Source organism: Somniosus microcephalus, chromosome 10 (genome assembly GCF_052327205.1).
Source record: "Somniosus microcephalus isolate GS21.2 chromosome 10, FLI_Smic_1.0, whole genome shotgun sequence".
NCBI classification, from domain to species: domain Eukaryota; kingdom Metazoa; phylum Chordata; class Chondrichthyes; order Squaliformes; family Somniosidae; genus Somniosus; species Somniosus microcephalus.
Window position 1 is genome coordinate 186,234,723 of NC_140996.1, and position 18,237 is coordinate 186,252,959.

Below are 18,237 nucleotides of genomic sequence, written 5' to 3' on the forward strand. Positions count from 1 at the left end.
AACTCTGTTTTGCTTATAGTGAATGTAAGAGAATAAATTGATACCACATGAGATTTTACAAATTCTCCCTTCCGATACCTGAAACTCCAAGCTGGAAATGCAAATTTGTAAAATCCACTGTCACGTGTCCTATAGAAAGGCCTGAGAGATTGTTGCCATCAAACATCAAAGGAGTGAAATTGGTCTTTGACGATGGAGCAAAACAGGGGATAGCCAATCTGCATCCCATTGTGGAAAAGAAAATCGGGCAGGTTGTAATCAGAGCTGCCAATTCACTATTGTCTGTTTTGCCTACCACCAAAGACCAATTTCCCCCCACCCCCGAAAGAGTAGAAATTTCTAAGGCCCTGCATCCCTGATAGGGTTTGCACAAGTTGGTGCCTTATTGGGAAATCTGAAGTACATTACCTTTTGATTTTCTGCCCATTAATGTCAACGAATGGAAAGTGTCAGATAAAGCATCTGCAACTTACCAATAAATACATGCAAAAGGAAACAATTTCATATAAAAATGAATCTGGGTGTTAAAAACCAGTCATTATTAATTATCACCTGCATGTAACTTCAAGGACTTAAAATGGAACCAAATTGGCAACTTGCCCAACTTTTGACAAGAACATTTATGAGGAAAAACCAGTATCATCTGTGCCTATGGAGTGCTAAAAGGCAAGCACTCAAGGTTGATGGATTTGAGAATCAGTCAATATATTTCAGTAAAAGTGGCAATTACAATTGCATAGAATGACATACTAATTGCTTGATCGTCAGATTGTTCTAAGAATCTTCAGTTTGGTCTCAAAATGTTATCATTATTTAGATGGAAGATATCCTCTGTTCACTATTTGGTCTTTATACAGGAAACTCTCGTTTAAACGGCACCTAAATATCTGGAATTCTCTATTAACCGGCAAAATTCTCACTCCGAAAACAACACCTCAATAACCGTCAATGTTGCCGAGTCTGAGTCTCCCGTGGTGGCTGAGTTAGTCAGTGGGGGTAGTTCTCCAAACTGCCACTACTCGGCTTCTTGGCGCTGTCGGAACACCTCAATACCCCTATAACAGGAGTCTGACTCTCCCACGCTGCCGGTAGTCTCTTCTGATCCGCCATTTTACAGGGGTACTGTGTGTCTCCCACACTGCTGGTAGTCATTGCATTGCATTACCCTCAACTGGCAGTACTGTACTTAATCAAGCATCTTCCACCATCCATTTAACACAACATTCTGTAGGTGAGTACCCAATTACTGTATACTGCACATTTCTTGATTTTTAAAAATTTTTCTTTGTTAAAAATAGTCTCAGTAGATAACCCTCTCCGTCATCTGGAATTTTTGATCAACTGGCAACACGCCGGTCCCGTCAGTGCCGGATACCAAAGAGTTTCCTGCATACCCATTTATAGTTTCTTGTAGTGGTTTTTAATTCAAACTTTTTGCACAGGTTAACATCTTGGCAAATTAAAATTTGCAGTTACAGTAAGAAGACAGCTGTGTTATTATAAATTGTTTTGGAAACATTTAGATGTTACGTCAAAAGGATGTGATCGTTGATATTTGTGTGTACTGCAAAAGGATCATGTTTTGTGTACATCAGAACATTAATCCTGCACTTGTTTCCTTGTGCTCAAAAATGCAAATTTATGATTACTCTTCATTTATGCATATTTGTTACTATTGAGTTTTAAACATTTTATTATCAAACAAAATATCTTTAATATAGGTTATTGAAAAAATAAAGTACTAATTAAAACAGTAGTAGATATTTCCAAACATTGATATCCATTAGATTAGCATGTGGCAATTTATGTAAACAACAAAACTATGGAGAATGGCAAGTACAAGAAATGCTAGGAAAGCTGGATTTTCTGGTTGGTTTCGGAACCCCTAAATTTTAGCTATTGTGCATAAGTCTTATTAGACCATGAAGGAACACATTTTTATCCACTGGGCTATGAATGGATACTCATCAATCTGTCCCCAGACACTACCCCACCCACACTCAACTCTGCTAGAAAACATGGATGCTTGCCATTAGATTGCCAGTGATGCAGAACACAACCACTTAGACTGAGGAAAAATATAGGAAACTCCCTAAACTACTAGGCTTGGAAGTATCAGTGCCTTACCTAAACATAACCACAGGACCACTGGGTATACAAAACTTTGTTTATTGCAGTCATAAATCGATGCTACAATCCCACTAAGTTTGCATGTGGAAAGTATTGCTGTTCATACTCACATCTATATTTTCCCGCTGCTCAGGCTTGATAATTTTTTAAAGGGCCAGTGAGTTATTGAGGTGAATTTTAACTTTGTGCGACAGTAAAATGGGTGATAGGAAATCGACAGCCCATTTGCATCTCTCTTGATTTTTATTTCCATTGACTTCAATGGAACTAAAATTCAGGAGAGATGTATAAGGGCTGCCGGTTCACTATCACCCATTGTACACTATTGCGCAAAGTCAAAATTACCCTATTGCTTTTTCAGAACACTAGTCTTGGGGCTGGATTTTCATTAAGCTGTCGGGAAGGAGGCGGGACTACAACTTTCGGGTTTTAGTCCCGCCTCCATCGACGTCCGGCCAATCGACGCGATTTTCACTTGATTGACCTTGTTGAGCCCGCCCAGCGGGCTCAGCAGGCCAATTAAGGGCCACCCGGCAACAGGTGACGTCACAGACTGAAATTTCATCTGTCAAGAGTTTTTGACAGATGAAATATCAGTGTCTCACAGCTGTTTGAAGCTGCCAAGCACTGACAGTCTGACTTCTAACCTGAGTCCTTCTACGCAGACTCAGTTAGAACTGTCACTGGCACTGAAAGCTGAAGGCTGTCACTTTTGACAGATCGCAGCCGTTCAGCTTTCAGTTCCGGCTGAGCGATGGACTCCCGACGCCTAGAGGAAGAAAGGCTGTTAAGGTAAGTACAGGTAAGTAAAACTTCTTTACACACTTTAGACACATCAAACACACTTACCTTTGCACTCATGCACCCATCACTCACCTGAACACCGACATCGCAACCCCTCCAAGTCCTTCAACCCGACGGCCCACCTGCTGTAACCTGGCGTGGTTTGGAGCCGTCGGGAATCCCATACGACACCCCTCAAAATAGGGATTAGGCTAAAAACTGCCTGTTAACTACCTGTTAACAGGCAGCTAATTGGCACTAATCCCTTCCCGCCTCGGGTCGGCGGGTCCCAGTGCGGGGCGGGTACCCGCCCCCCTTGAAACTTGCGTGGAGGCGGGTTTTTGGCGGGATGGTGTCGGGACCCCCGGATTCGGGACTTTTGGCCCCCGCACGCCTGAAAGCCCGCCTCACGGCACACTGAAAATCTGGCCCTTAGTCTCGCAGTACAAATGCAGCAGCTTGGAGATTTTAACTCTATGCAGGTAGATGGCGGGGCAAGTTAGAAACTCACCTGCTGCAACAGAAAACAGGCTCGGGGGCTATATTTTAACTTCCAGGCCTCATTATAATCTCACAAGGGGGTTTCCCACCCAATTGCCTGACAGAACATTAAACTCGCACACTTTGGTAGCGCAGCCTCCAGTGGGTCAGCCGGAGGCCTATTTAAAGCGGCAATGCATCTCCTAAACACGTCTGGGTCGGGTAATTTTTGCTGAACAGAGAAGGGGAGCAACAGATGTCAAGGAAACAAGCCCCCAGAATCTCTGAAGCCTCGCTGGAGGTCCTGCTGGAAGAGGTGAGGGAGAGGAGAGAAGGCCTTTACCCCAGAATTGGAAGGAGGGTGCCTGAGCCACCAGCTTGGAGGGAGGTGGCAGAGGTGTTCAACTCCAGGAGCATCACCCACAAGATTTAGATTAAATGTAAGAAAAGGTTAAATGTGTTCATGTGTTGCCCTCTCTCATCATCCCCATAACCAATACCAACCATTGTGCTAGAAAGCCAGCTGGGCCAGACTGCCCCGGCAGCAGCCAAATTTCTACAGTCTGCAGCTGGGCCCTCGAGCACTGAGAACTCGGCGGCCACAAGCATATCAAAGGTCTCCACATGAGCAATAGCATCCTTCCACCAGCTCTTCTGAAGCCACTGGGGAAGCACATCGTAGGAAAAGCAGAGTCGGGGCCTAATTATATACTTAAATAATAATCAACTGACATTATCAGGGCCCCCAATGCAATTTTCATGTCAATCAGTGCTGCTACCACTATTCTTCAACCCACCCACATACATAGGCAGTACAGGTCAAAGTGGGGAGTACGATCTGTACTCCCTGTGGAACATAGGAGCAAGAGTAGATCACTCAGCCCCTCGAGCTTGTTCTGAGTAAACTGAGAAAGACTATTTCCTCTGGTTGGGGAGTCAGTAATTAGCAGTCATCAATTTAAAATTGTCTCCGAGAGTGAGGAGAGACATTAGGAGAAATGTTCTTGCAGAGAGTTGTTGAAGCATGGAATACTTTGCCACAGGGAATAGTTAAGACAAGGATTATGTTGTATCCGTGTGTTAATGGAGACACTGAATGCAGGAGCTGGTTCAACAGGTGTTTACTGAACAAAGTCTGGAGGTGAACTAAAAGATACAAGACACTATACAGGCTTATATAGCCTGAGTGGCCACTACCAGCATTACAGTACACAGGGGCTCTTAAAGGCACATACACCACAATTCCTCCCCTTTTAGACAACCAGTACATAACATTTTAAGTAATCATTAATTAACATGTTTACAAGAACAATAATCTACACATTTGCTGCAGTTAATCAATTATAAGTCAGTCTCTCTGGAGGCTTCCCGACTCGGTCCAGATAACGCCTCGGTGGTGTAGTAGTTTTCGGTGGTGTAGTAGGTTCTTTTGGCAAGGTCGATTCGGCTTGAATGCCAGTGTCGGGTTCATCTGGTTCCAGTATCACCGGATCGGAGGTAGATACTATGGGTACCTCTGCTTCATCATTAGGCGTATAGAGTTGTGGTGTAGGTTGTCCCTTTTCGGATGACTCTATGATCTGGTCAGCATGGCGCCTTATTATGCTTTCTCCAATGTCCACGGTATACATCAGCGGTCCTAGTCGTGTGCAAATAGTTCCAGGCTGCCATTTCTCAGTACGGTAGTCCCAGGCCAAAACTTGTTGACCTATCTGGAAGGTTCTAGTTGGCCTTTCATTCATGCCTTGAAATTGCCGGTTCTCTACGTCCCTTCTGATGTTTGGCTTGATCAAATCCAGCCGGCATCTTAGTCTTCTATTGAAAAACATCATGGCGGGAGTTTGGTTTGTAACCACATGTGTTGCAATCCTGTATGCAAACAAGAAGTTATCTACCTTATGCTGTAGATTTATGTCTTCATTACCCATGGCCTTTATGGCCTTCTTGAAGGTCTGGACAAACCTTTCAGCCAATCCATTGGTGGCGGGATGGTATGGGGCGGACGTGTAGTGCTTAACCCCATTGTTTTTTAAGAACTTCCTGAATTCTTCGGACACAAATTGTGGTCCATTATCAGAACAGATCGGTTCAGGCAGCCCATTCCTGGCAAATATGGTCCTTAATACTGTGATGGTTTTTTCCGTGGTGGTGGAGGACATCTTTATTACCTCCGGCCACTTGGAGTGTGCATCAACCGCGATTAAGAACATTGAGTCCATAAATGGACCAGCAAAGTCGATGTGTACCCTTTGCCATGGAGATGAGGGCCACTCCCATGGATGTAGAGGGGCTTGTGGTGGGGCGTTTTGGACCTTCTGGCATCCTAGACAGCCCTTGGTCATTTCTTCGATGTCTCCATCGATACCTGGCCACCACACAAACGCTCTGGCTAGGTTCTTCATTTTCACTCCACCCAGATGCCCCTCGTGAAGCTCCTTTAGCACTTTATCCTGGAGTTTGGGTGGAATCACCACTCTGGATCCACACATCAAGGTTCCTCGGCACACTGACAGCTGTTCTCTTCTTTGCGAGAATGCTGGCAACAGTGGTTCGCCATGTGCTGGCCATCCCTTCACTGTTAAATCGTAGACTCGTGAGAGAGTCGGGTCATTTCTTGTTTCCTTTTCAATGGTAGAATTTGTTACTGGTAGACATTCCACTATGGTTGAGTGGAACATCTCCACTGGGTCCACTGTAGGTGCCTCTTCTACCGTTGGCAACGGTAGACGCGATAAACCGTCAGCATTTCCATGCTGTTTTGATCCTTTGTATTCTATGTCATATTGGTGTGCCCCTAGGAAAAGGGACCACCTCTGTAGCCTTTGCGCTGTCATAATGGGCACGCCCTTTTTAGGGTTGAATATGGAGACGAGGGGTTGATGGTCAGTCAACAAGGTAAATTTTTGTCCGTGTAGGTAATGGTTGAATTTCTTCACTCCCTATACCAGGCTGAGTGCTTCCCTGTCGATCTGGGCATAGTTACGCTCAGCTGAGTTCAATGAGCGTGATGCAAAAGCTATCGGCCGCTCCGAGCCATCAGGGAATCTATGCGATAATACCGCTCCTACGCCTTAAGGGGATGCATCGCACGCCAGTCTGATTGGCAGTGATGGGTTGTAATGAGCCAAAACTTTCTTGGACGTGATCAAGCCTTTGCATTTATGGAAGGCACGTTTACAGTCTTCGCTCCATTTCCAATTTACTCCCGTTTGTAGCAGTTCGTTAAGAGGGTGCAGAACAGTTGACAAGTTCGGTAAAAATTTATGGTAGTAATTTATCAATCCCAGGAACGACCTTAATTGTGAGACATTTTCAGGTGCTGGGGCTTTTATGACCGCTTCAATTTTTTCAGGTGACTTATGCAACCATTCTTCGTTAATTATGTGGCCACTTCTTTGGCGTTGGCCAAGATGTCTTTTAATCGTTCAGGTATGATGTCATCATCATTTTTTTTCTTAGTGGTCACCGTCAGTGCCTGAATGGAGTGCCAGTCTAAACGTACCTTCCTGATCCATTCACGTCCCAACAGCGGTGGACCACCATCTTGCAGAACGTATAAATACAACTTCTGTATTTCTTTGCCGTTGTATACAACAGGCACCCTTATTTTCCCTCTGGGGCATACTTTCTGCCCCGTATATGTTTTCAAGATAATGGATGTGTCTTTCAAAGGTATATGCGGAAATAGCCACTCGTAATCCCGTCGACTTATGACGGTCAGAGCTGATCCTGTATCTAGCTCCATTTTAACTGGGGACCCCGCTATCGTGAGGGTAACCCAAATGGCCTGGTAATCTTCTTTGGCAATTACATTATGTAATTTGAGACAGCTTAGTCTCTTGTTTCCGGAGTCGCTATCGCTCTTCTGGTCTTCGGAGCTACTGTCCGTCATCATTTGTACTTTTCTGTACTTTTCCTTATTGATTTTTTTTTTGTCAGTGGATTTTTTGTTTCTAGATCGGCATACACGTGCAATGTGTCCAATCCTTCCGCATTGCCTACATGCTTTGTCCTTGAACCAGCAGTCCCTCTGGTCATGGGTGGATCTGCCGCAGCGATAACATCTCTCGAAACCCTGTGTCATTTCATGGGTGCCGAAGTCCTGTGGCTTTTGCTGTATCTCTCCAGCTCCTCTTGCTGCTGCTTCATATGATACAGCCACACTGAAAGCCTTGTCCAGTGTTAAATCTTTCTCAGAAAGTAGCCTTTTCTGTGTTCCTTCACTTCGAGACAAATTCGTCTGCGGTCTCCTAAGAGAATCTGCCAGTCCTGCCCCGAATTGGCAGTGCTTTGACAGCTTTCTTAATTCGGTGAGGTAATCAGCGTTACTTTCATTCTTGTGCTGATTCCTCCTGAAGAATTTGGAATCGTTCCGCTACCAGCAGCGGTGTTGGGTTTAAGTGCTCCTGTAGGGTATCAACAATCTCTTTAAAATTCTTGTCCATTGGTTTGGCTGGAGTGATTAAGTTTCGTAACAGCCCGTATGTCCTTGCGCCCATTAGATTTAGAAGTACCGATGCCTTTTTATCATCCTCTATTTCATTCGCTGTGCAATATACCTCCACTCTTTCTACATATGTGGTCCAATCCTCTACATCACTATCGAAAGCAGTAATATTGCCAGTCTTAGGCATCCTGAAAAAAAAATGGCGCCTCCCGCACTTTCCTTTCTTCCCTGCCGAGAAAAAAATGGCGCCTCCCGCGCTTTCCCGCTGCTGACAATGCTGTTCTCCACGGTTTTTATTTATACAGATATTTTTAATAGTTGGAGACTCGTTCCCGCCGGACTCTCTGGGACTTTTCCCTCCCTCTGCTTTGTCCGAACGCCGACCTGCTTTGCAGCGCTGGCCGTCTCCCGAGTGCTCCACCCTCCGTCTCTGTTTGCCTCCGCCTTCACTGCTCGGCCCCGCTGCAGAGCCAGCCGATCGAGCCCCAGCCCGTCGCCCAGGAAGGATTATTGCAGTACCTGCCACCAGCCCGGCTAGCTGGTGAAACCAGAGTTTTTTCTTTTTTTTCTTCGACCTTCGTCTGAGGAATCGATCTCCTTGAGGTGCTGCCGAATTGCAGGTGAGTCCGTTTCCAATTCGTCGCCACTGTTGTATCCGTGTGTTAATGGAGACACGGAATGCAGGAGCTGGTTTAACAGGTGTTTACTGAACAAAGTCTGGAGGTGAACTAAAAGATACAAGACACTATACAGGCTTATATAGCCCGAGCGGCCACTACCGGCGTTACAGTACACAGGGGCTCTTAAAGGCACATACACCACAATTATTTCATCACTTAAGGGAAAAGTGGACAAACACTTGAAGCAGAGGAAGATACAGGGCTATGGAGATTGAGCAGCAGAGTGGCATTAATTTTGGATTGCTCTCGCAGAGAGCCAGCACAGACACTGAATGCCAAATGATCTCTTCTGTGCTGTAAAACTCTGTGTACCAGTACTGGTCTTGCTGTGGGTCAGTGGTACTGCAGCAGGAAGGTGGGGAAATTGTTTGGTTGCCCAAGGACCACCCCCAATCCATCATTTAAATGTAGCAGGAAGGTCTAAGGGCAGCTGGCCAACAATCCTGCTAGTGGAGAGGCAGGACATTTTGTAGGGCAGATTTAGGGGCAGGGATTTGGCAGTAAGCCGCCCTACTCCAATGTTGTATTACCCCAAAACTGCCTGAAATCAAGTGGTTAAATAAAGTAAAATCCAGTCCATAGTGTGCTTCTGAAGAACAATCCAATATTACGGTTAGTTATACATTGACACGTCTTTGTGATGTCATCAGGTCTGCTGCCCGGCTTCCTTTGGGAATAGTAGCCTCTGCATGTACTAATCGCCTGCCGAACCAACGTCTAATCACCTGTGCCTTCCTGTGGAGCTGTATGACTACTGTTGGGGGGTCAGAGCACCACATTTGCAGCCTGACCAAGTGGTGGTACAACACCAGCAATTATAGTGTAACAGTAGCAGATAATTTTGCTGCGCACTGCAACATAGCAACATATTTCAACAGCATCAGTCTAATATTTTTAACATCAGCATGGTCTTCATTTAAACACCTTGCTGACAAATTTTCAAAAAATTCAAAAACAGTTTTGAATGTTGCATTTTGCAAATGAGCAGAGGTACACAGGAAGAGTTATCTTTCAGTGCTATCCTGATAATTTACTTAGTGCATTTGTGACGACCCTTGTAACGTTGTCTGTTACAGGAAAAGCCATTGACAAAATCCTTGCAAAGGGGAGAAGACCCACAGTTTGATCAGGTAAGCAAAACAAAATCATTAATGAATGCTTGACACATTTGTTTTAATGTTGAAGTCTTTTATTTCTTAAATAATAAAATAGCAAAAAGTTCAAAAAACAGTACAGGTTTGCAACACAATTGAAGAGATAACAATTGTATTTAAGTAACAGTTATGCCACGCAAAAATAACAGCAACAACTTTCATTTATATCATGCCTTTAACGTAGCATGATGTCACAAGGCACTTCACAAAAACGGATGCTGAGCCAAATGAGTTATTAGGAAACAATAGCAAAATACTGCGGATGCTGGAAATCTGAAATAACAACAGAAAATGCTGGAAGCACTCAGCAGGCCAGGCAGCATCTGTGGAGAGAGAAAGAGAGTTAACATTTCAGGACTGGGAGGGTCTGTTTCTCTCTCCTCAGATGCTGCCTGGCCTGCTGAATGCTTCCGGCATTTTCTATTGTTATTTTTGAGTTATTAGGAAATGTGACGAAAAGCTTGGTCAGAGAGCTGAGTTTTAAGGAGGAGAGAAAGGTAAAAAAAGAAAGACTTGTATTTATGTAGCGCTTTTCATGACCACTGGACGTCCCAAAGCACTTTACATCCAATTAAGTACTTTTGAAGTGTAGTCATTGTTGCAACTTAGAGAGGCAGCGAGACTTAGAGAGGGAATTCCAGAGCATAGGGCCTACATGGCTGAAGGCACTTGCAAATGATGGGGTGAAGGGATAGAAGATGCACAGGAGGCCAGAGTCAGAGGAACACAGAGCTCTTGGAGAGTTGTAGGGCTGAAGGAGGTTACAGAGATAAGAAGGGTCAAGGCTATGAAGGGATTTAAACACAAGGATGATCATTTTAAATTCAAAGCACTGGGGGAACAGGTCCCAATGTAGGTTAGCAAGCACAGGTGTGTTGGGTGAGCAGAATTAAGATACGGACAGTAGAGTTTGGATGAGCTGAAGTTTATGGAGGGTGGGAGGTAGCCAGAAGATAATTGAAGTAGTCGAGTCTGGAGGTAATAAAGCTATGGATTTCAGCATGAGAGTTTCAGCAGGAAATGGGCTGCAGCAGAGGCGGAGGTGGGCAATGTTATGGAGGTAGAAGTAGACGGTCTTTGTGATGAGAGGATATGGACAATGAATCTCAGCTTGGGGTCAGTTAGGATGTCACAGTTGCGAACAGTCTGATTGAACCTGAGGCAGTGGCCGTGGATGGGGATAGAATTGGTTGCAAGGGTACAGAGTTTGTGGCAGGGCTTGAAGCCAATGGCTTTGGTCTACCCAATGTTTAACTGAAAGAAATTGCAGCTTAACCAAAACTGAACGTTGGACAAGCAGTATGACAACACAGAGGCTGTGGAGGAATAGAGAGTTGATGGAGAGGTAGAGCTGGGTGTCATCAGCATACATGTGGAACCTGAACCCCTGTTTTTGGATTATGTCGTAAAGGGGCAGTATGTAGATAAGGTAGAGGAGGGATCCAAGGATAGATTCTTGGGCCAATCCAGAAGTGCAGGGGTGGGAAGAGAAGCCAAGAAGAACATAAGAAATAGGAGCAGGAGTAGGCCATAGGCCATGGGTGATCTACCTCAACTCCAATTTTCCACCCTATTCCCATATCCCTTGATTTTCTTAGTGTTCAAAAATCTATCGACCTCAGTCTTGAATATACTAATCGACTGAGCATCCAGAGCCCTCTGGAATAGAGAATTCCAAAGATTCACAACCCACTGGGTGAAGAAATTTCTCTTCATCTCAGTCCTAAATGGCCGACCCCTTATCCTGAGACTATGAGCCCTAGTTCTAGGCTCTACAGCCAGGGCAAACAGCCTCTCAGCATCTACCCTATCAAGCCCTGTAAGAATTTTATACATTTCAATGAGATCACCTCTCATTCTTCTAAACTCTAGAGACTATAGGCCCATTCTACTCAATCTCTCCTCACAGGACAGCCCACTCATCCCAACAATCAATCTAGTGAACCTTTGTTGCACCCCCTCTAAGGCAAGTATATCCTTCCTTTGGTAAGGAGACCAAAACTGTATACAGTACTCCAGGTGTGGTCTCATCAAAGCCCTATATAATTGTAGCAAGACTTCCTTACTCTTATACTGCAACCCCTTGCAATAATGCAATCATACCATTTGCCTTCCTTATTGCTTGCTGTACCTGCATGTTAACTTTCTATGATGCAGTGAGGGAGATGCTCTGACTATGAACGGATGACTAAGAGTGGAACCAGGTGAGGACAGTCGCACTGAGCTGGACAATGGAGACGATGCATTGGCGGAGGATAGAGTGGACACTGTCTCAAAGAGGTCAAGGAGGATGAGAAGCGATAGTGCACTACATCACAGTCATAAGGATGTAATTTGTGCCTTTGAGTAAAGCCATTTCAGTACTGCAGCAAAGATGGAAACCTGATGAAAGAGATTCAAACATTGAGTTGCGGGCTGGATGGGCGCAGATTTAGGAGGTAACAGTACGTTCAAGGACTTTGGGGAGAGCTTTGAGATGGGGTGGTAATTTTCAAGGACAGAGGGATTTTTTGAGGGGTGGGGTGATGACGATGGTTTTGAAAGGGAGGGGGACAGTACCTGAGAAAATGTTTTGCTTGGTGTGCAAGAGGAAGGAGGGGAGATGCTGCAGAGGCAGCTGAACAGATGGTCTCAATCTTAGTGACTAAGACGTCCATGAGCTCTTCACAGTTGTTGAATGTGAGGACGGAGGTGCAGTGGAGAGGGGTTCAAGAAGATAATTGATAGTGGAGAAAAGAAGCCAGGGGTCATCTTTGCTTCTCAGCATGCTCCTGGAGTAATAAATGGTTTTGGCAGAAGAGAGTGAGGCCCGATGGTGCTTGATATGGTCCAGACAGATCTGGCAATATATGGCTAAGTCACTTGTGCGTCCCTTGTACTTTAGGGAGTGAAAATGGAAACCATATGAAGGGGAACAACTGAGGCGGGAGAGAGTAAGGCTTTTACTGGGGACAATGGCATCAAAGGTAGAGGAGGGAGTAGTTGAACAGATTCAAAATCAGATCCGTCGCTGGGTCAAAATCCTGGAATTTCCCCCCCCCAACAGCACTGTGGGAGTACCTTCACCATACGGACTGCAGTGGTTCAAGAAGGTGGCTTACCACTACTTTCTCAAGGGCAATTAGGGATGGGCAATAAATGCTGGTTTTGCCAGCGATGCCCACATCCCAAGAACAAATAAAAAAATGATTGATGGCTGCAGAAATATCATGGTGAATAGACGGCCAAATGCTAGATAGTTCGCTGTTTGAAAGTGCAATTGTTAGTAACTTGTGGGAGAGTTTATTCTGGGGTGGACACAGAAGGAAGTGGAGATGGAGGGGGTAGGGGGGGATGCAGGTGGCGAGCGATACAAGGAAGTGTTTGAAGATGGCCCTGTCTTCAATTGAGACCCTGGGAATAAAGAGGACATGTGAGATGGTACAGTCGAGGGGCTGGCGTGAATATTGGTTGGAGAGTTTATATGAAGGGAAAGATTAATGGAGGACAGGAATGCAGTGAAATCAGGAGAGAGGACAAGGTGAGTTGAGACTGAGATTAAAATCACGAGGATGAGGACTTACTCAGTGCAGAGACTGTGGAAGGAAAGGAGGGGGTTAGCTCAGTGGGAAACTCGTAGAGGGTCTTGTTGGGGGCGGGGGCAGTAGAGAATAAAGATTTTAAAGGAGAAGGGTGGAACAAGCTGAGGTGTTGGAAGGAGGAGAAGGTACCAGAGGTGTAATGATATCAGCAAATAGTGATGGTATTTGACTGTTTGATTATGATGCCTTACCAGCATATTTGCCTGCTTGATTATTTATGCCTGACCAGCAGAGGGCATGTGAGAGAGGCAGTTTAGTTTAGTTTTAGTTTCGTTTTAGATGGATCTCTAAGATGGTGTCTCCTGTAATGCTGTTAACAGAGTTGAACAGACTTTAGATTAAAAGACATTCTATTTCATGAATGTGTCGTCATTGAACCCAAATACAAATCAATACAAGAGGAGCAGGGGAGAGACCATGGTGACTGACGTAAGAAAACTACTAGGCATTTGGTCAGAGTATTAAACAAGGCTTTAATCGACTGTTTCACAACATGGAAGTCTAGTTATCCTTCACTAGTTCCTGTTTACAAAATGTCCCTGAGCAAGCTGGGCCTGTGCCCGAGTATTTATACTCTCCCTGGACAGTGCCACCAGCAGGCCACCCAGTATAATTCGTAAGTCCTTTCTACATGAATGGCACGATTTATATCAGTGATAAAGACCACACAGCCACCATGGTGGTTTAGATGGGGTAGATGGTGGAAAGTATATCCAGGTGGGAAGGCTTCAGTAATGAGCAAGGTGTCACCACCCGTGAGGCAATTTTCTGTCAAGTCCAAGATGTCAGTGCAATAATTCACAGGTCATAAATAGCAAGTGTCTTATTTGTGAGTAAATGGGCATTCTGGACGGAATATGGAGAGGGGCGGTGACTTACTGATTTGCTGGCAGAGTCCGAGGAGGCAGTCATGGGTGAGTTGTCGGGATGGGAAGGAGGTTGGCACGATTACCCTGCAGCAGGCATGCTGGGCAGGAAGGCCAGTGCGAGAGGAGGACAAGGCATTTGGAGTTACTGCCCTTAAAGAGGTAGCAATGGGTGTCTTGAGTCCTTTAGAGAATTCTGAGAGAGACACAGAGGGTAGCTGTAGGCTTATCCAAAGGGGATTCAAGCCTACAACAGTAGCAGGACAGTAGGAAGGTAGAGGAGTAGTGATGGGTTGGGGTCAAGATTTGGGAGGCAAAGTGCCCGAGAGAGGAGAACTGAAAGGTGGTATGACTGGGTGGCAGAAAGGGGAAACAATTATGAGAGAGGGGCCAAGAGATAAGGAGATGGAAGTAACGGGCTCAGGTTCAGAGCAGCAGCCAAAATGTACAATAAACAGACATCGAGGGAATTTAGATTATAGAACAGGCAAAGATTGGAAGAGGCATATCATGGTTGTAAAGAGAGCTTAGAGAGGAGTCAATATGAGAGAGTCCAGACTGTGTTAGGATGAATTTGACATCTAGACTAGGTAGAGTCAGCTTGGAGCATTGATGAACTAATATCTAGATTTAGGGACACTTGTGGAGAGGGAGTGCACTTTTACCTCTGAATTGAAAGGTTGTGGGTTTGAATCCCACACCAGGATTTGAGTTCATAATCTAGCCTGACATCTGCATTGTTACAGGTCATCCTTCGGATGAAACATTAAACCAAGATCATGTTGATATTCAAGTTAACCATGGCACTTTGAAGAGCATAGTGTTCCTCAGTGTCCTGGGCAACATGTCTCAATCCACAAGAAAAACAGATTAACGGGACATTCATCTAATTCAAACATGCCTTTCATCAGTGTTTCAGATCAACAGTAAACATTTTGGGGGCCCAGCATCAAAAATCAGCCCCATTTTTCTCATTCCTGCTCCTACCTCCCTTAGTTCAGCTGCTAATAAACTAGATTGGGTCACTCTCCTTTCAATGCTGCTCCTAATGCTAATAGCAGTCAGTATTTCCTCTGTATATTGTAGGTGGGAATTTATTATAAGAAAAACAGTTCACACTTAACAGGATATACAGGCCAGAATCACTGTTATTAGCATTAGGACCCGTGGTAAGGGGAGAGGAGCCCAGATCTACTCCATTACCAGCCAGACTATTGTAGGAGCGGGATGTGGGGAAGGGGAAGAGAACTGGATGAGGGGCAATGAAAGAAGAGGGAAGAGCAGAATGGAAAGGAGAGGGGAATAGCTAGCAATTAAGAGGAGAAAGAAAGGGAAAGTAGATTGCAATGATGGGGAAAGGGAAGGGAAGGGGAAATGATGGAAGGCGGAGATTGTATATAACAATAAATGGAAATGGATGGCAATGGAGTGCAGAAGAAAGTGGGAAATTAAAAGAAAAGAGAAGGGAAAAATGAAAGCAGAAGCTGGGAGTAATGCTTGGGGTTGGGGGAAGGAGAGCGCCAGCATTAATTCGGTGGGCTTGAACTGAGGAGGTTGGAGGGGGAAACGATTGCCAGTTTGAACTGAGGGGAAGAAGAGTGCCATCTTAAATGGCAGGATGGAAGAAGAATTGGGTAGTTGGAAGAAGACCATCAGTTTGAACTTGGTTGTAGAAGAATGCCAGGTTTAATTGAGAGGAGGGAAAAGCTGGTCAAATTGAGGGGGGAGGGGAGAAGAATGCTAGTAGGAACTGTGATGCTTGAAGAATGACAGAGAATTGCTATGAAAGGGTGGGGAAGTGGATGGGGTACAGTATCTCTGTGAACTGGATCCAGTGTAGTTAGTGTCTCTCAGCTAGGATGGGAGGTTTGAATGTGAGAGTGACTTTTGAGGTAATTTTAAAGAAATGGTTGTCAGTTGAGAACCCAATTGTCATTTTGTTGTTCCTTTTTTAAGGTTAAAAGCTAATTAATCATGAAGTGTAAAAGTGCTTAAAATAAATCAGAATATATTTTTAATGCAAAAATTCAGATTTTTCCAGAGTAGCATGACTCTAGACTGCCCTAGGAATGCACCACCAATCTTATGCCTACAACATTTGGATGTCCTGCTTCAAGTTTTCAGTATTTTGGCTTTTTCCTCCAAATAGGTGAAGGAAAATTGTGTATACAGTCTACTGACCTTAATTCAGAGTCGTTCATTGATTGAAAAATAATTGAATTACCCAGTAGAGCAGATTAAGAAATTTTAAGGAAACAGCACAGCAAAACACAATAGGAACACCAAAAAAAATCAAAGCAACATATGAAATGCATATGATCACAACTTGAGTACTATTCAAGCTGTACAACGCTAAGTTCAGTCATTCTGTAATTATGGTTTGCTTCCTGTCGACAGCACATTGGTCAAATTGTCAATTCTATATAACACTGAGAATGGTTCCATTAGAACATCTGAGATGTTCTTAGATTGCTATGAGGTTTATTAATCCACCAGAATCATCATTGAAAACATTTTAGATGTCTGCCACTTCTTCAGTAATCACACGTAATGAACACCATGACGAGGGCTGGTTCCTCTACCTAAATCTGCTTGCGGAATCCACATGCTCAAACTTCTTCCTTGGTCTCAATCCCACTTGCAGTAACATTCTCCCATACAGCATTAACAATTACATTATTGGTCAGCAATCCAGAGTCAGGACTTCCTTATCAGCACTGGCAATGGATTCAAACCTTGTGGCTGCTAGCAGTTACATCAGAGAATTCATGGGTACAAAGAGGTTTGCTGTGCAAGGGTTTGCCTTTGGTGCATGTGTGGAATCTTCAGCTGTGTCAGATGTAGTTGTTTCTTCCGTGGGATGAATTGACAGTGACTAAAGCAATTAGCAATGGATTCTGCTTTCAGCATCTCTCATGATGAAAGGATGATGTGGATTGTCTACAAAACATCTAACAAAAATGGCATTATGCACAGCAATCATTTTTTGCTGTTTCACAGCAAGAATTTGTTAAAGGCAAATCATGTTTAACCAACGTGATTGAGTTTTTTGATGAGGTAACAGAGAGGGTTGATGAGGGCAATGTGGTTGATGTGGTGTACATGGACTTCCAAAAGGCATTTGATGAAGTGCCACATAATAGGCTTGCCAGCAGAGTTGAAGCCCATGGAAGAAAAGGGACAGTGGCAGCATGGATATGAAATTGGCTAAGTGTCAGGAAACAGAGTAGTGGTGAACGGTTGTTTTTCGGACTGGAGGAAGGTACACAGTGGTGTTCCCCAGGGGTCAGTACTAGGACCACTGCTTTTCTTGATGTATATCAATGACTTGGACTTGGGAGTACAGGGCACAATTTCAAAATTTGCAGATGACACAAAACTTGGAAGTATAGAGAACAGTGAGGAGGAGAGTGATAGACTTCATGAGGATAGAGACAGGCCGGTGGAATGGGTGGACACGTGGCAGATGAAATTTAACGCTGGAAAGTGTGAAGTGATACATTTTGGTAGGAAGAACGAGAGGCAATATAAACTAAAGGGTACAATCCTGAAGGGGGTGCATGAACAGAGAGACCTGGGGGTATATGTGCACAAATCGTTGAAGGTGGTAGGGCAGGTTGAGAAAGCGGTTAAAAAAGCATGTGGGATCCTGGGCTTCATAAATAGAAGCATAGAGTACAAAAGCAAGGAAGTTATGATGAACCATTATAAAACACTGGTTCGGCCTCAACTGGAGTATTGTGTCCAATTCTGGACACCACACTTTAGGAAGGATGTGAAGGCCTTAGAGAGGGTGCAGAAGGATTTACAAGAATAGTTCCAGGGATGAGGGACTTCAGTTACGTGGATAGACTGGAGAAGCTGGGGTTGTTCTCCTTAGAGCAGAGAAGGTTGAGAGGAGATTTGATAGAGGTGTTCAAAATCATGAGGGGTCTAGACAGAGTCGATAGAGAGAAACAGTTCCCATTGGCGGAAGGGGCGAGAGCCAGAGGACACAGATTTAAGGTGATTGACAGAAGAACCAAAAGCGACATGAGGAAAAACTTTTTTACACAGCGAGTGGTTATGATCTGGAATGCACTGCCTGAAAGGGTGGTGGAGGGAGATTCAATCGTG

At 44.5% G+C, this 18,237-nt stretch overlaps 1 protein-coding gene across 6 annotated transcripts in view; it reads left to right on the forward strand.

Annotated features, from left to right (window-relative positions):
- The window catches only part of LOC147111928 (protein furry homolog), a 486,257-nt gene that overhangs the window by 98,987 nt on the left and 369,033 nt on the right, over nt 1–18,237 (forward strand). For all 6 annotated transcript variants that reach the window (XM_085999325.1, XM_085999321.1, XM_085999322.1 and 3 more), the window contains exon 3: nt 9,597–9,650. In XM_085999325.1, the coding sequence (XP_085855451.1) occupies nt 9,597–9,650 (54 nt within the window). The remainder of the gene's footprint in view (nt 1–9,596; nt 9,651–18,237) is intronic.